Source organism: Homarus americanus, unplaced genomic scaffold, assembly GCF_018991925.1.
Source record: "Homarus americanus isolate GMGI-L3 unplaced genomic scaffold, GMGI_Hamer_2.0 scaffold14467, whole genome shotgun sequence".
Taxonomy (NCBI): Eukaryota; Metazoa; Arthropoda; class Malacostraca; order Decapoda; family Nephropidae; genus Homarus; species Homarus americanus.
In genome coordinates, this window is record NW_024733734.1 from 3213142 (window position 1) to 3232379 (window position 19238).

The 19238-nt window shown below is 38.8% G+C and overlaps 1 protein-coding gene across 1 annotated transcript in view; it reads right to left on the minus strand.

Moving 5' to 3' along the window:
- Window positions 1-19238, minus strand: part of LOC121869931 — a gene marked incomplete at its 5' end in the record, with an annotated part of 86084 nt that overhangs the window by 50146 nt on the left and 16700 nt on the right. The window contains 1 exon segment of the mRNA XM_042371496.1: window positions 4853-4947. Coding sequence (XP_042227430.1) covers window positions 4853-4947 — 95 coding nt within the window.

Below are 19238 nucleotides of genomic sequence, written 5' to 3' on the forward strand. Positions count from 1 at the left end.
TGGAGAGAGATCATCAAGATCTCTATTTGTTGCCAATCAGGGGCACAGACATTATCCCCCAAGTAATAACTCAAGCGAAAATGCCTACGTGCGTACTATCACCCGGCAGGGTTGACAGTGCTGAGCCGCTAACATAGCGCTCTATTGGCAACAGCGTTCACTATTACTCTAGCAATATTTATTGGATTGAGAATTCCACCCTGAATTGTTCTCAAATAACCCATATAAGGATGTAAAGTCCATTTCAACATAACTCTAGATTGCTAGGAAGACCGGGAGGTCAGCATTCCGGAAGGAACGCTCAGTCTCGCAGCCTTGCTAAAGTTCGCCGGGAAAGGCTGAACCCGCTACTGAGGACATCAATAAAATAAAGTTATGAAGAGAAAACTCAACTCTGGCCTTTATGCTGAGAGCAATTAGAAAACCGAGGGCGGAAGCCCAAAGGTTTTTTGTGAACGAACATAAGAGTAGAAAGAGAGATAGTCACAGGCATTCATACTAGCACGTGAATAATTGGAACAAAGAAAACCGTAAACAGTATACATATATATGTATATATAAACATATATATCCACATATTTTCTTTCAGTGAAGACGAGCCCGGGAGGGTGCAGCGACATTCACTGAGTGACTAAAGGCAAGAAATAGTCACAAACGATCTAAGCGACTTCATAAAGAAGACATGTTGTGGTCGCCATGATGCTGACCAGAGATCGTATAAGAAATTGTCCCAAATACAATAATTGAGAGACATAAACAAAATAAAAGTCACTACTTCCTCACTGTGCTAATAAGTATAAATACCGTATATAAAATCCTCGTGGGTCTTAGTATTTCAGCAATTACAACACAAATTCACGGAGCCTTCTTTTGTGTGTATTTACAGATGAATTGCCAGGCAAGAAGATGAAGGTTGTGATGAGTATGATGGGGGATGAAGGAAGGGGGGTTTTGAGAATTGCAATTAAATGCCAGGTAGCGACGTGTCCTCCTAATATTACTTATTAAGTAATTATTAGATATTTTAATTGCCTGTATGTTGGCCTGGCGAGTTAGCTAGGAATTAACATACCTAGGTAACATGCTGAGTGTCGCATTCTGAGTTGAACAAAAAAGTATTTTTTTTGCCAAGTTCAACTACAGTATTACCCCGCCTAACGGGGTTTCACTTAACGCGTTTTTTCATATACGCGGTGCCTCGCCAGAGCTGAACTTTCACTTAACACGGATTTTTTCCACGTATACGCGGTGAGTGTCCGGCTCGAGACGCTATTTTTAGATTTGCCCCACCCGCCACCCTGCCTGACTGCCTGTTTTAGCTCATAAAATTCATACAAATTACCCGGCCAGAATATAATTTACATTGCTGGAATTCTTATAATTTGGTGATCATTTTGAATATAAACATTATATATTTTGCATTAGATATACAAATTTTAGATAAAATGTTTTCTCTGAGTAAATATGTTATCTTTTGTGCAAAATATATGACATTTATATTCAAAATATTCCTGGTCTTACAAGGAATCCAGCAATGTCAATTATATTATCCTAACTTTAATCTGAGGTATTATTTAATACAAAATGTTAAAATTTATTTTTTCACCCCACATCTCTTGAAGGGAGGATTGGTGGGGGGTGGGGGGGAGGGTTGGGACTGACCGCGCGGTTGGAAGAGGGGGGGAGGCAAGGTGGGGTACTTTGATTGACAGATAGTGTCGTGAAGAATATTTTTTTTTTTTTATTAACTGAAGATATTTGTTTTAGCTCATAAAATTCATACAAATTACCCGGCCAGAATATAATTTACATTGCTGGAATTCTTATAATTTGGTGATCATTTTGAATATAAACATCATATATTTTGCATTAGACATACAAATTTTAGATAAAATGTTTAATCTGAGTAAATATGTTATCTTTTGTGCAAAATATATGACATTTATATTCAAAATATTCCTGGTCTTACAAGGAATCCAGCAATGTCAATTATATTATCCTAACTTTAGTTTGAGGTATTATTTATTACTATACCTGGTTTTCCCCCAAAAATTTCTCAGAGGGAAGAGCCAGCAGTGTAGTGTGAGAAGAGGGGGAGGGAGTCATGTCCATTATTTGAATGGACATTAACTTGGCGACTGTATTTCTCTATTTCTCTTAAGTATTAATTGTGTGCATGTACCATCATAAAATTAAGATGTTATTTTTACTACAACATAGTTATGTGTCTTCAAAAAGTGGAGTTTGGGGGTCGGGCTGGTTTCTATTGGAATTAATCCCATATGTTCTGTTGTTCACTTAACGCGGATTTCACTTAACGCGGGACCCTCTGGGTTCTATTGACCGCGTTAAGTGGGGTACAACTGTATATATATTTCAACTTGATAGAAAAATAATTATGTACTGTATAATACAGTCTCATTCTTGCTTGTCAGGCGCACGCACCAATTTTAAAACACATGATTATATACGATGCAGCCACACTGATTGGGAAAAAATTTACTATATCGTATACGATACAGACGCAGAGAAAGGGTTAAAACCATACATCCAAACCAGATATAGCATATTCTGAATAATAAAGTTCATACAGAACCATAAATACTGTTCCCCCATAGCAGTAGCTCTTCAAAATGGTCAACATTTTCTTGGACCACATGATAATTATGTTTGTTCATTTCTATTTGAGATGGAGTGACTGTGTAAACTAACTACTTCAATAACACCTACAGACACACTGTTCATGCTCATGACTGGGTATACATAAAGTAAAAGTGCTTTCAGTAAACACAAGGTTCCTACTCCAAAATCAACTCCCTTTATTCTACCATAAACAAAATACGCTGTGCATGTACTGAGGGGGACTTACAACACAGTAATAAAATGCATTTGCCAAATTTATTTCACAACCTACAAAAAATAAAGACCAAAAATAAAATATAAATTACCAATATAAAATTTACTTTTTGCCATCTCATTTCATATGTAAGTATTTTCCATAATAAATAGAGTTAGCCAATGAAAATCCTTGACAAGACAAGAGATATCCCAGCAATGCAACCCATGGCAAATTATAGTTTATCAATTCCAGTTGCCGAGACAGTTTCAACCCAGAGCATCCACTGTATGTTACTGTAGGATAAAATTAATAACACTAATACAGTAGAACGTCAATTTAAAGCAATTCAATTTAAGATTTTTGATTTAAAGTGACACCCACAATTAAGGACAATGTTTTAATTTAAACCGAATCTTTCCTATTTTGCGCGAGTCAATCTGGTGCATCATATTTTAAAATTCACTCCTAATGTTTCTCTGGGCACGCTACACTGTCCTTAGGGCAAAGCTGTACTGTACATGTACTCAAAATAATGTACTAAATGATTACTAAAATATTTTTCTAGTGCAAACTATAGCACGATTATATTCAAATTAATCACTACGTATCTTATAAGAATTCCAGCAATGTAAATTATATTCTCCCCGGTCACTTTTGTGACATTTTATAAGCAAAAAAACAAAAACTCAATCTAAAGGACATAAATAAACAAATAAATACCTCACTAGACCTTCAGCCCCAACTGTCAAACATGTCACTATCACCTCCTCCCCCCCCCATCTTCCCAGCCAAGGTTGGGTGGTTATAGACTTACAGTTTTTATCTTATATAATATCACAGACTAAAGTTAGGAGAATATAATTTCCATTGTTAGAATCCTTGCAAGACAGCGAATAATTTGAATATAAACGTCATAAATGTTGCACAAGAGATAAAAATTTTAGCCCTTTGTATGAAATTAATTAAAACTAAAATTTGTATGTCTAATGCGAACTAGAGCATGCATATATTCAAACTAATCACTATCTTATAAGAATTCCAGCAATGTTAATTATATTTTCCCATGTCAGTTCAGTGACATTTTATAAGAGAAAAACTTAGTTACTCTTAAGGACAGATAAATAAATAAGCACTAGACCCCACATCTTCCCATCAGCTGATCGCTAGTACACAGACCATTTCACGTCCCATAATTTTAGCTGTGTTGATTTATGAGTGTTTATTTTAACATAATACTACAAAACACAATGTTTTGTTTATTCTAGGAGATGGGCTGAGGTGCATCTGGGTAGACTCAGTCTTTTTAATATTTTGTGTTTCTCTCAAGCACCAAACTAAATTATTCCATTGAAACAACACTTGGATTTAGCGCGAATTCGGTTTAAAGCGACCTCTCTTGGAACGTATCTCGTGTTAGATGGACGTTCTACTGTATTCTAAACAAAAGGACATATCATCTACATCCCTAGAATAAAAATACAGTATACTACAGTAGTGAAACCTTTTCAGCGACTTAGTCAAGTTTTAGAGGCATCCCTCACATTACATAAGGGTTCCACTCCAGAAACCATTCATGAATTGATCCTTCAAAAATTTATGTTTGATTCTATAAATTTATATTTTGTTACTTGAAATTGTTTTTATAATCTGTAAATAAAACTCTGACTCAAGTACTGAAAGAACCTACTTCCAAATCCTTCAATGTCAATCAGATTGGATATAAATAAGGGCAATGGCACTATCCAACATCACAATTGCAGTGGTAATAAAAATAAAATGCAAGGTACTGTATATTCCAAAGAAGGAAGGTGTCCAACTCCTCAATCCTATCATGCAATATGTGATAAATATAAACTGTACCCTACATACTGCACTCAAACCCTACCATGCACATAAGCATTGAACTTCTACTATAATGCAAAGAAGCAGAGAATACACCTACATTAACATGCAGAGGATAAGGAAGCATATTATAATGTGTCAAGCCAGACTTGTATATAGAAGTGTACTTACTGGTAATCTCTTTAGAGTTACTGGTAAAGAGCTTAAGTACTGCCAGCATACTCAGGAGACTCACTAGGGTAACTAGCTGATAGCTTATGGAACTCCTGGTAAAGAGGACCAATCATTATTCATGTAGAAGCTATACCTAAGTTTTAAATACATATAATAATCAATATGTAATAATATTTAAGTGACAGTGTGATAAGATTTGTTAGTTGCTTTGTTAGAATTTTGTTAAATATTATAAGGTCTACAACTTTTTAATTTGTAATATTTGTTTTACTATCAAGCTTTGCATAGCTACTGATTCCTTTGTCAGGTAAAAATTAAAGAAGTAACATGCCCTTATACTTGTACATTAGTTATATTAGTTCTTTTAAGGAGACACTCCACTATGAGTGACTAAGACTAGAACTCCTACCAAAGGAGAGAATTATAGACAGGCACCTGCAACAACACAGTAAACTTCACTTAACACTAGAATGGCAAAGGCAGTCATTCTGACCACTGGCTATTGTCATCTATTCACCGTGTTTATAGTTACCACGTAAAAGGCTCAAAACTTAATGTAGAAGAGGTTATGTTGACCAACCATATGAAATCAATATATTTATCATTTTTCTTCATTTTTTTATTTCATATTTATTATAAAGTATTTAAATTAATACAGTACAGTATTATACAAAATACAGGAATCCCTCCCTATACAAACATTCGCTTTAAAAATATTCGCTTATATGAATATTCTATTCTAGCCTCTCTTCCTCTCTCTCTCTCACTACAGTATATAAAAATCTATTCTCATTTATAAGAATGATGGTCCCTAAAGGTAATGTACCATATTTATTTTCTATCATTTTTTAATGTGTCTGGTACTAAATTATAGTACTGTACAGTAGTCAAACAGGTATTTTGTTGTTTGTGAACTGATTCAATTCTTTTAGGTATAATACTGAGGTTTTCTTGTAGTTAGGTAGTTTTTTGTAATCCTATTTAATTTTTTTAGGTATACAGTAATATTGGGAATTTTTGTCTTCATTCAGGTATCAAACCCTATTCTTTCCATATGTTATGTTATTCGATATACTGTACAAATATTCACTAAGCAATTGGTTTTCGAATAGCAATGGATACTTGCATACACAAAGAAAAGTATAAATGGTGCAGTCAACCATACTAAAAAAAAATTCCCAACAAGATCTGGAAACATGATAACTACAACCTCAAAATTTACAAGGGAACCAAACAAGAACATCATTATGCTAAGCATAATACATTCAGTGGTTGTCATTGGGAAGGAATCAAAATATCCTCAAGACAGTGAGCTTTTACAACCCAACAAAATACAGTAAGGTGTCGATGCTTTGGATCGTATGGCACACCGGTACTTTACAAAAGTAGGATCAAAACGACGGTCAATGCAGGTATTTTACAACATTTCAGATCTTGCAGCCATCAATGTTAGAGTCCTGTACATAGAAGTTACAAGGAAAAGTATCAGTCGATCAGAGAGCACAGATCCCATGCCAGGACACCTAAAATCACTGCATCAGCATCTCTCGGAGTCTAGCAGAATACAATAGCAGTAATAACAAGGAGAGTCGCCCAGCAAAGCAAAAGATGTGTCAATATCAAGACTCAAAGTGCAATGGGAATAAAACAATGAATATCTCTAAGATTCAGGCACATAGCATCACAGACAAGATTTTGACATGGATTAGCAACTGGCTCAAAGATAAGTAACAAATAGTGGTTATAAATGGAAAAAACTTCTTGGTGGAGCACCACAAGGCTCTATCCTTGGACCCACCTTGTTTGTAATCCACTTAAATGACAAAGATGAAACTATATTGAGCCACACTGTCAAGTTTGCTGACATGAAGATATCTGGGGAGGTAGCAAGTCAAGACAATGTCACAACAATGCAGGAAGACCTGAATGAGCTATTCATATGATTTCGAGACTGGCAAATGCTCTCATTACAAAATGCAAGACCTTACACATAAGAGACAGCAACCTTAACCCTTAGGCCCAGGGTGACATTCCAGAACATCCGACCAGCTAGCCCCGGGTGACGTTCCAGAACGTCTGCCTATTTTCCCCCCCCATTTTTTATTTATTTATTTATTTATTTATTTATTTATTTATTAAGTTGAATTTTTTCTCAATTTAATCCGGGGGTAGGGGTATTGCCAGCAGCACCCTAACCCGGGGCTTAAGGCTTAAGCACAACTAAGGGTTAAGCACAACTAAGCACTCCTGGATACTGTCGATAAGAAGAAAGATCTTGACGTTATGACTGATAATTCACTGAAGGCGGCACAACAAATGGGGGCAGCAGTGAGGAAAGCAAATCGAGACTTGGGAATTATAAAAACTACCTTTGAATACAATGATAGGAAAATACTCCTTCAATTGTACAAATCTCAAGTATGGTATGGCCCAGTCTGGATTACTGTATAAAGGCATGGAAACCCAACCTCCAGAAGGATCTAACATCCATAGAAAAAGTGCAACACAGAGCGACTAAAATAATTCCGGAACTATGTCATCTTGATTATCCAAGTAGACTGAAGGCCTTTGGACTAACAACCCCTCAGACAAGACACAATAGGGCAGATCTCATTGAAACATTCAAAATCCTGAACGGGATGGAAAATGTGAACCCGGAACATTTCTTTGTGAAGTCACTCACCACCAACACTAGAGGACATAACTACAAGCTCGCCAAGTTATCATGCATAATGAATGCATCTGGTCCCACCAATTATGCGAGGACCCTTCTACCCACAAATCATTTAATGCCAAAATATAAAATTGCTATTATGAATTCTGTGAAAGATAGGGTAAGGGAAAATATAGGGGATGAAGTGGCCTGTGAGATGGCATGTTGCCATTATTACAGGTTGTACCTCTCTAGTCCGGCAACCTCGGGACCTGACCGGTGCCGGACCATGGAAATTGCCGGACCATGGAAATTCACCCTTGGAAGCACTAGCACCACTTTCTCTGCATCATGGTCTCTTTGAAAACATATTGAAGGGTTAAATGTCGTAGAGTAGCTTCTCAAATTTCACGAGTTTTTAATTCTTAACGTATTTTATTGGAACACAAAAAATAAATAAATAAAAATTTTGACGGCGGAAACTTGAATTTCGACGGGTTTGAACGGCCCGCCAACGTGCAGACGACATGCATAATCGTGTAAACAGCGTCATTTCTCTTATGTACAAAAGATTCATTATTGTTTATTACCGAATGTCTTTTTTATTGAATTAATGTTTATGTGTGCAAAATGAGCAATACAGTTCATTAATAATACTTAGAATATTAAAACACACGAGGAAATGACACAGCATTGTTTTCGTTGATTACAAAACCAGTGACTGACTGGTTCTACATATAAAACTGAAGAAAATAAGACCTTGGCTGTAGCTGTAGTAAAATTAAGATGGTTGTTTTAAGTAATGTTATTTAATGTTAATAAATGGAACAATAGAAGCGGGTAAGGATAATGGTAAAGAAAAAAGAGAGATCGCGTATGTAAGTGTGCATGCGCACATGTGAAAACATATCGTCATTACTTTACATAAGAATATGAAAGCAACACTTATTTACTGTTCATATATATTTTAATTAATGTTTCTGAATTTGTTATTATTGAATTAATGTTTGTGTGTGCAAAATTAACAATACAATTTATTAATAATATGTGGAATATTAGAGGAGACGAGATGGCTGCCGGCATTGTTTATGTTAAAGCTTACAAAACCAGTGACTGATTGGTTCTACATATAAAACTGAAGAAAATAAGACCCTGATTTTAGGTGTAGTAAAATTAATGTAAAAAAATTAATATGGTTGTTTGAAGTACCTGTAATGTTATTTAATGGAACAATATAAGTAGCAAACCATTAATGGGAAAACAAAAAAGTGAGACTGCGCGTATGTAAGTGCGCACATATGAAAAATATCGTCATTACTCTACATAAGAATATGAAAGCAACACTTATTTACTGCTCATATATATTGAAGGGTTAAATGTTGTACTCTGTATAGACAAGCACAGAGAGAGAGAGAGAGAGAGAGAGAGAGAGAGAGAGAGGGAGAGAGAGAGAGAGAGAGAGAGAGAGAGAGAGAGAGAGAGAGAGAGAGAGAGAGAGAGAGAGAGAGAGAGGGGAGAGAGAGAGAGAGAGAGAGAGAGAGAGAGAGAGAGAGAGAGAGAGAGAGAGAGGGAGAGAGAGAGAGAGAGAGAGAGAGAGAGAGAGAGAGAGAGAGAGAGAGAGAGAGAGAGAGAGAGAGAGAGAGAGAGAGAGAGAGAGAGAGAGAGAGAGAGAGAGAGAGAGAGAGAGAGAGAGAGAGAGAGAGAGAGAGAGAGAGAGAGAGAGGAGAGAGAGAGAGAGAGAGAGAGAGAGAGAGAGAGAGAGAGAGAGAGAGAGAGAGAGAGAGAGAGAGAGAGAGAGAGAGAGAGAGAGAGAGAGAGAGAGAGAGAGAGAGAGAGAGAGAGAGAGAGAGAGAGAGAGAGAGAGAGAGAGAGAGAGAGAGAGAGAGAGAGAGAGAGAGAGAGAGAGAGAGAGAGAGAGAGAGAGAGAGAGAGAGAGAGAGAGAGAGAGAGAGAGAGAGAGAGAGAGAGAGAGAGAGAGAGAGAGAGAGAGAGAGAGAGAGAGAGAGAGAGAGAGAGAGAGAGAGAGAGAGAGAGAGAGAGAGAGAGAGAGAGAGAGAGAGGAGAGAGAGAGAGAGAGAGAGAGAGAGAGAGAGAGAGAGAGAGAGAGAGAGAGAGAGAGAGAGAGAGAGAGAGAGAGAGAGAGAGAGAGAGAGAGAGAGAGAGAGAGAGAGAGAGAGGAGAGAGAGAGAGAGAGAGAGAGAGAGAGAGAGAGAGAGAGAGAGAGAGAGAGAGAGAGAGAGAGAGAGAGAGAGAGAGAGAGAGAGAGAGAGAGAGAGAGAGAGAGAGAGAGAGAGAGAGAGAGAGAGAGGAGAGAGAGAGAGAGAGAGAGAGAGAGAGAGAGAGAGAGAGAGAGAGAGAGAGAGAGAGAGAGAGAGAGAGAGAGAGAGAGAGAGAGAGAGAGAGAGAGAGAGAGAGAGAGAGAGAGAGAGAGAGAGAGAGAGAGAGAGAGAGAGAGAGAGAGAGAGAGAGAGAGAGAGAGAGAGAGAGAGAGAGAGAGAGAGAGAGAGAGAGAGAGAGAGAGAGAGAGAGAGAGAGAGAGAGAGAGAGAGAGAGAGAGAGAGAGAGAGAGAGAGAGAGAGAGAGAGAGAGAGAGAGAGAGAGAGAGAGAGAGAGAGAGAGAGAGAGAGAGAGAGAGAGAGAGAGAGAGAGAGAGAGAGAGAGAGAGAGAGAGTGTAAACAAACCTAATTTCTCAAGGGGCTTTTTTTTTTTTTTTTTTTTTTTTTTTTTTTTTTAAGGGGATTAGCCCACCCAGGCATAGGTCACTGACCCACATTGGGGCCTGAGGGGCAAAAATTTAATACTCCTGTAATAATAATAATAATTCAGATAAAAAAAAAAAAAAAAAAAAAAAAATCTGCTTATCTACCTATTGGAGAAACTAAAGTCGTTCCGGACCACAGGAGTTTCCGGACCACAGAATGCCGGACTAGAGAGGTACAACCTGTACATGTAATGAAACTATAAAGTTGTGGAAAAAAACATTACAGTGGGGTCTCATTTTACAACGATCTCGAGTGCATGGTTATCACTTAGGTGACAGGTTGAAATGTGACCCTAGTTACACGCTGAAAGCCATGGGTAGTGCGGGTAGTGGTATTGCATGAATTTAGTGATCTTTTGCGTATTTAGGTTAATTCGTCATAAAAAGGGGCTCTGGGTCATTCGAATTACCGAAAAATCCAGTGCTTGGGAGATGGTGAGTGCTGGCAACATTGTTAGGGAGAGCAAGAACAATCAGCTGATACCACTCTGTACTGGAAACAACAGACTGCAATAGCTCTTCTGGGATTGAGTGTTGGATTTGGGGGAAAAATTTATTATTTCAATAATGTTTTATTAACCTGACACCAAATGAACTTAATTAATATTTGAATTATGGTGAAATTGAATGCTGTCGTTATAAAGGGATTGCAGGCTGCCGAACGAGTGGTGGTGAGCTGTCCTCCTTCCTCCGCCACCCTTCACTGATGCACTCAAATGCTGTTTTGTACCTTAATATGATTCATATTTTATTCCTACAATTCATTCATCATAATCTATTTCATAATATATTCCTATTACAATAATCGACTTTTCTGAACAGCACGGATATTTCAGATTCATTCCAAATTTAAATTATTTATTCATTTACAAAAACATACGAATTAATCCAAAATCCGAGTCAATGAGGGTACAGTGTACTGTGTATTAATTTTGTCTTTATTCAAGACATCATCAGGTCATTAGACCCACTAGTTCCCCACCCTGACAATGCCTCAGATCAGTAAAATGAAACCACTAATCTCTGAAATCACTTTCACTGCAAACAAGAGAAGTTTATGTACAATGGGTGACCTGATATTACATGAGAGAATAAGGAGAAATTTGCTTTTACCCACAAACAAAATGTTTCTTTCTTATCTCTATTTTCTTATTCTTCAATTATTCTATTTCTTTCTCTCTATTTTCTTTTTACTTTTTCACATGATTTCTCATACCTCATCACTTATTCTTGTTCTCATTTACTTAAACAGTTACGGAGGGTATAGATAGGTTGGAGCATAGAGTGGCAGAGACGGGGTGTGGTGGGGGAAGGGAGGATTCATATGATCACTTTTCCCCCTTGTAAGGGTTGCCTGCCCTTCCCCCTTGCTGTTGCCTCATTCACCAGCTTTTTATTTAGTCATTACAGTATTATATTCTGTATGATCATATGATCAGCCAATTATGGTGTATGTTTCATCATAAACAACATTCAGTATCAAACAATAGCACAAAATGCGATACAGTTTATAAGTTAACTTCAAAATAAAGGACAAGCTGAATCACAAGGAATTCTCTCTTGATCACTCACCCCCCCCCCATGGGAGGTGGGGTGGACTAGCCATGCCACATTTGCCAGTTTGTTATCATAATCATTAATATATTCTTCTATGATCAGCCTCTTATGGTGTATGTTTCTTCTTAACCTCTTTTTTTTTTTTTACGGGGAATAGCCCACCCAGGCACAGATCATCGACCCACAACGGGGCCTGGAGGGCAAAAAAATAAGAGTAAAAAGAAATTAAAAATAGAAAAGAAAAAGATTTTATTAATCTACACCACAAAGAGGCCGAAAAACCAGCTTTTTAAAGTGAGACAGATTGTATGAGTATGAAAACACAGAAGGCAGAACACTCCACAGTTTGGCTGTGTGAGGAAAGAAGGGTGCACTATAATGGGTTATCCTAGTGACCAACAGCCACAGAGAAACTGTGGGCACCGCGGGCAAGACGAGTGTTACAAGCCCACGGCCTTGCCAGCGGTACGCAGGATGCCAAATCCACCGAACATTGCCTGTTAAAGCACTTGTAAAAGAGAGAGAGTGAAGTAACATTGCGGCAAAGAGAAGGGGAAGAAAAATTATCAACTAAAGGAGGAGAGTCAATAAGACGAAATGCCTTTGATTCAACCTTATTTAACAGTTGGACACAAGGAGAGCCACCCCAGGTATGAGAGCAGTACTCCAAGTTTGGACGAATGAATCCCTTATATACTTGGAGCAACTGCTCAGGAGTGAAGTAGCTACATTATCTGTACAGCATTCCCAGCTTTCAGGAGGCAGCTTTAGCATTGTTGTGGATGTGTGGCTTCCATGACATATTAAGAGGAAATGTTAATACCTAGCATATCTATTTTAGAACTTGGTAGAATGAATGCATCCTGAAATGAGATTGGTGAGAGAGCATTTAATTTGGAAAGTTTTATTACTATTGAATTTAACCAAGTTTCTACCGCATTGATAAAAGAAATGACATCACATCTAGAAACAGATCTAGTTTGAGAATTAGGGGGAAGGGAAAAATGTGATGAAGGGTGAAGAGTAGAATCATCAGCATAAGAATGGATAGAATTAGTCGTAGTGTGAAGTTAATCATTGATAAAAAGAAGGAAGAGAGTAGGTGAAAGAACAGAACCCTGTGGGACACCACTATTGGTAGAGAAAGAGCGAGAGCTTGATCCCTCAACAACAACTGCCATGGATCGGTTCTTAAGGAAGCTAGAAATTAGAGAACAAAGTGGGGGAGAGAAACCATGAGAAGAAAGTTTAGAAAGCAAAGACTTGTGCCATACCCTGTCAAATGCTTTGGAGATGTCGAGGGCCACGACAAAAGTTCCCCCATAATCCCTAAGAGAGGATGACCAAAGATGGGTGCAGTAGGTGAGCAGATCACCAGTAGATCTAGCCGAAAGCCATACTGGTGATCCGACAAAAGAGAATGGAGTTCAAGGTGATGGAGAAAATGAGAGTTTAAGATAGTTTCGAAAATCTTAAGAGAGGGGTGAAGTTAGGGCAATGGAGCGATAGTTAGAGGGATTAGAATGGTCACCCTTCTTCGGGACAGGTTGAACCATGGCATGCTTCCAAGAAGAAGGAAAAATTTGGGTTTTGAGGCAAAGGGGAAAGAGGCAAGCAAGCACAGGGGCCAGAACTTCAGCAAACTCCCTCAGAACACGAGGGGGGTATTCCGTCCAGTCCAAGCGCCTTGCTCACATCCAACCTGGATAACACACCAGCAACCCTACAAGTAGAGATTATAGGAAAGTGCATAGTGCATAGGTTCAGTAGGAGGAGGAGGAACAGGAGTAGGAGGGATAGAGTTAGAATTGTCTACGGTGGAGTTAGAGGAGAATAAGGTGCCAAAGAGATTGGCTTCATCAGGGGGAGAGTTGGCTATAGAGTTATCAGGTCGGAAGACAGGAGGAAAGAAGGAGTGCAGAAATTACAGATGTTTTTGGTTAAGAACCAGAAGGATTCACTAGAAGACCAGTTAGTCAGGACAGCGGTCTTCTTTTCATAAAATTCCGCTTGGCCTTACGAAGAATAGCCTTACAACGATTCCTAGAATTAATGAAATAGGATTGGGTAACAGGAGAAAGAAGTTGTTTAGGTAGAAGATGGGATAAATGCACTCATACCACCCTGTATAACCCCAGCAATGCTGTCAGCACATACCGAGGCATCCCGAGTGGAAAAGCAACATTCATCCCAAGGAAAGTCTGTGAAGAATTCTCGCAAAGATTGCCAGTCTGCCCTCCGATAGTGCCATAGTTGGCACTTAGAGGTGGGGGGGGGGAGGTGCTCATGCCCAGTTTGATTTTATAGAAATAAGATTGTGATCAGAACACCCTAAGGGGGCAGAAATTGAATATGAATAGTGTGAGGGGTTAGAGGTAAAACAAAGATCAATAATGTAATTAAGTTGATCGTGTCGATCAGGAACACGTGTAGGTTGTTTAATTATTTGTTCCAGATCATTAAGTAAGGAAAAAGAGAGTGCCTCAGTTCCATCTGGGTCATCACCTGCAGAGCCAAGCCACTGTCTGTGATGTAGTATAGTCTCGATTTACTCGGATTTTGTTTACGCGTTTGGTCATATACGCGGTGCCTTACCAGAATGAAATGTTTTAATTATGCGGTAAATTTCATCATTTACACGGCGAGCGGCTGGAGAGGTCCAGACGCGCCGCGCCATTCTTTACTCACACGGTCCATTCTTGACCATATGCGGGAAGCGGTGCAGTGAGGGGTGAGCATTAGGTCGCTCTTATGTTATCGCTGACATCATATGACGTATCGGACTGTGATTGGGTCACACATCCTTACTTCCCTCCGCCGCTAGCTGTGATTGGTTTAATGCAACATGACGTGCGCTGCCACCAGAGGGAAGGAGTCGCTGACCTAGCCGGGCCACTCTCATTGTTCTCAGTTCTCCGCGTATACAGTTCTCTCTTGTGCCCGCTATTCCCCTCACAATGGCTTCCGCTGGACCCCCACCACCCCAGAAAAACCTTGAACCTGGACCAAGCCATGATTATGTGAAGGAAGTCATCGAGTTGGGGGAGAAAATCAATCTCATCCTTGACAAAGACACAGTCAAGCATCGGTATGAAGTGTCTAATAACCTTCTGTCGAAAATTATGGAGCTGTGTGTCCAGATGTATCATGACAACATGAATGCTAGTCGTCAACACAGTATTACAGACTTCTTCGCCCGCAACCCACCACAACCACAGCCAGCCCAAGTCAGTGATAGTGACAGTGACGATATGGACTTTGAGGAGTTTGTCAGGGAGGCCCTGCAAACCTCTGTGAATAGTGATAGTGATTCACCAGAGGGCAACTAATCTGCCCTCTGCCTCGGAACCAGCCGCCATTCCAGTATGCCGACCCAACTCTTCTACTAACGTAAGTGTTAAACCTTGATTTTTCTTTTACCTGGTACAGTATATTATTCTCTTATTGATATTTCTCTTCTATATTATGTGTGTGTGCATACCATCATAAAATTGCGATACTATTTTTACTACAATGTACGTATTGTGTCGGAAAAAGTGGAGTTTGGGGGTCGGCCCAGTCTCTATTTCAATTAATCCCATATGTTCTGTGTGGGGTGTGTGGATAGCAACGAATCATGGCAAGAAGTGAGATAGTCGAAGAGATCCAAATAGTTGGTAGAGTTTGGGGAACAGTATAGGAAACAAAGAAAAATAGTTACAGTTGGTAGAGATATTTTGAACCAGGTGACATCATGAAGAGAAGATTCAAGATCCGTGAGTCGGGCTATAGGTGTACGTGTGTTGCAGTAGGCGCATACACCTCCCTTAGAACAGAAAGAGGTATAAAGGTTAAATCAGCGTTGGTGGTGTGGCAGTAATAGAACAGATAGAGGGAAGCACGACTCAGCAGCAGGTGACGCAAATTCTCAGCAACGTTAAAGAACTCGAGGATACTTTGATGAGTGTTGAGCCCGGCTTGCAACACAATCATGAATTCAGTGTACAGTTAGACAGCTTGGTGAAACCCTTCAAGCAATGTTACCAGGAGTTTAAATGCTGCCAACAAGCTTTCATCACCACCTATTTTACACCTCAGCAATTCAGGGAGACTCCAGTGATGATGATCCTGCCACTTCCCACACCACTACTATTCAGTGGAAACAGTGGAGTATAGCATAATTAACTTCCTGGGCTTTCTTAAAATATTTATTTTATATTGTAGATGCAGTTTATGTGACATTATGTGTCAATTTTGAAGGTTAAGTTGGTTACCCAATGTCGTTTTAGAGTAAAGGTCTAGTGAGTCCAGTACAATATAACAATTTTAACACGTTAAAGAGCATCGCTTGCACAGATTTCTGATGCACGGACATGTACCAGTATGATATAAACGAGCAAAATGAGACCCCACGGAATATATATTATACAATGCTGGGAATAGAACACAGCTTTGTCTAACTGAGAACCAATTTGTAAATTCATTATTTACTAACACTACAGCCTCCTGTTGCCTGTAAAGATTCTTTAAAATTCTAATACCTCTTTCATTAATGCCTATTGTTTCCAAGATCTCTATAAGTTTCTTGTCTGATAATAGCAAGAGTATAACAGAAACTAGAGTTCCCCTCCCTTGGCTGCACACACCCTCGTATCCCAGGGTTCTCACTGGCTGAAAGAGTGATGTCATGTGCCTTTAATTGATCGTGCTGTGTGATGCATACATTGGTGTTCCACCATCCCCATGAATTACACATGCCAAACAGAGACTGTGCAAACAGCCAAAATTCCTATGTTTTATAACCCAATTTTATCCATGCTGCAATGGCATGTTTACCTTGCCAGCCCAGCTAACATTACAGAGATTCACCTGAGCAACACATTGGGACAAGAATCTCTTTTCTCCCTGATTGGTTGATACATCGGTGTTCTACTGAGCGCCTCATATGTAACGATCATTTTCTTTAGATGTACATGTAATGGGTAATTATATATTCTCCATCCCAAGAAATATTAATATTATTATCATTATTACTATAGATGGCATCACCTATGAAAGCACTCAACTGTGAAGAAATGCCATTTTGGTTGTTTCTACTTGTTCTTGACAATGCTCAGGCTATCTTGTCTCTGCTATACGCTGATTACTCTGACAATTTATCTCTCTGTGATGCAGGTTTTGAACTATTTTTAGGCTCTTATAAAGCATTTACAGTAGAATCCCAGTTATCCGGTATCCGGTAGATTCAAATAACGGGCACCAAAATGAAATAATAAAAATAAAAATTCCAACAAAATCAGTAAGAATCATAAGTTTGCATACTGTGCACAATGGATATGAGCTGCCATATTTATTATGAAAAACAATAAAATCGATACATAGCATATCATAAAGTACAATAGCACGAAGTTTATGTACAAAAAACTGCTCCTCCTACACTCAAACCATCCTCTGGGCGATGTGACCCATTTCAGCCAAACACTCAACTCACTGACTCAGAGACATGTGGCTGCTGCTCTGAGCTGTGTGTATGCCATGATGTCACATTGGGAGGCAGCGTGACCACACAGTTATAGCCCACCGCCTCCACATACATACACACCCTTGCTCTTCATTTTTCTTATTTTAAAGTTTTATACTATATTTTCCTTATTTCTAAGCCAAATTAGAGTATAGTAGACCCTTGACATTCGCGGGTATGCAAATCGCGATTTCACGATTCGCAATAAGCAGATGGTGGCTATGGTGGCTAGCTTGTGAGCCTTTTCCCACAGCACAAGTCACCCCACGCAGCATCTCGTGTTGTACTCACAAAACTTTAGTGTTTCTGTGTGAAATGACCCCTAAAAGACTGCTTAGTGTCAGTGCTAGTGATGCTAATGGAGTGAAATGTAAAAGGTAAAAGTCAATGATGACCCTGACAAAGAAAGTTGATTTTATAAGTTAAAAGGGGGGATGAGTGCTGCCACGGCTAGTAATTCCTTTGGTAGAGGCATTCAGTCGTGCACTAAGATAGTATAAGTTGCTATTCGCAGTTTTGCCTATTCACGCCATTTCCTGGAACCTAACCTCTGCGAATAACAAGTTTCATTACAAGTAACAATATGCGAGGCTAGCTAGTCAACCACATAGTTATAGCCAAGGCCTTGACAATAACTGCCTCCACACACGTTCACTTATCACACATACACACCCATGCTCCTAATTTTTCTCAATTTATAGTTTATATTATATTTTCTTTATTGATAAGCCACACTGTTTATATAGAATGAAATAAGTGTTAAATAAATCCATTTCTCTGTGATACGAATTTGCGAGGTCAGCCTGTAGCACTCTGCATTGTAGGATTTATAGGGGGATCCTAAGAGCGAGTTTCAACTAACTGGTAAAATTCTTTATCCGGCACCTCTCAATCCCAGTAGGTGCTGGATAACTGGGATTCTGGGGTAAAGTGGATGGTCAAGGAACATATTCCACCATGTTATATTGGCTTCCCTAATCACAGAATACACAATCACAATCTTGCCAAGGAACACATCCCCCATGAATGGGGGGGGGGGAGGGGGGCAGAGAGACCTCTATAGCATAGTTAATAGAAAAATGAGTAAAACTCAGAGGGTTATTTTAAAAGAAAGCTAAGGAAAGACAGAACTCATAATGTATGAGGTAGGGTAATGTAAATAAATCTATAATTTTAACTACTGTTCCGAGATTATCTACAAAAAATGCAAAGTTCATTACATTAATGCATAAAATCTTTTCATTTAAGTCAATTTAAAATATAAATATTTTATTGATATCATGTCAAACCACAGTACATTATAGACTCACTACAATACAGTACTTTACTTCCCTCTTCTCTTCAATTCAATATTAATAGAATTAAGTAAATTTTGTTAGATGCAAGTCACTTGAGCACAAGCCGAGTTCTTGTTTTGCATGTTCTCGGTGGTCAAGTATTATTTATAAGTACTGTATTCACACTACATGTACAGTCAGCAAAAAACTTTCTGCACCCCCAAGGTCTGATGGCCTTTGCAACGATCACTGACTGAGGCCATGTTAATTTGGTAAGGTTGGTATTTCTGGTTGTGTGATGCATTGTATAACCAGTATGATGTATTTTTTTATATCACATATAATTAATACAGAGAAATTAACAGGAATCACCTGCATAAATGAGTGTTGTTCATTATTCTTGGTCAGGTGTGTCATACTGTATAACACCATAAAGGTGCAGAAATTTTTTTTGTTGACTGTACATGGTACAGTCGAGGTCAAATGTTCGCTCCCTCCCAAATTAAAGCAGTATCAACCCTAAATGAAATAAAACAGCACACCCACACCAGATGACAGTCTGGCTAAGTCAGTTGGTAAACTCATTTCCAAGACTCAGTTTCACCATGGGGCAAACTATTGACTCTGATTGTAC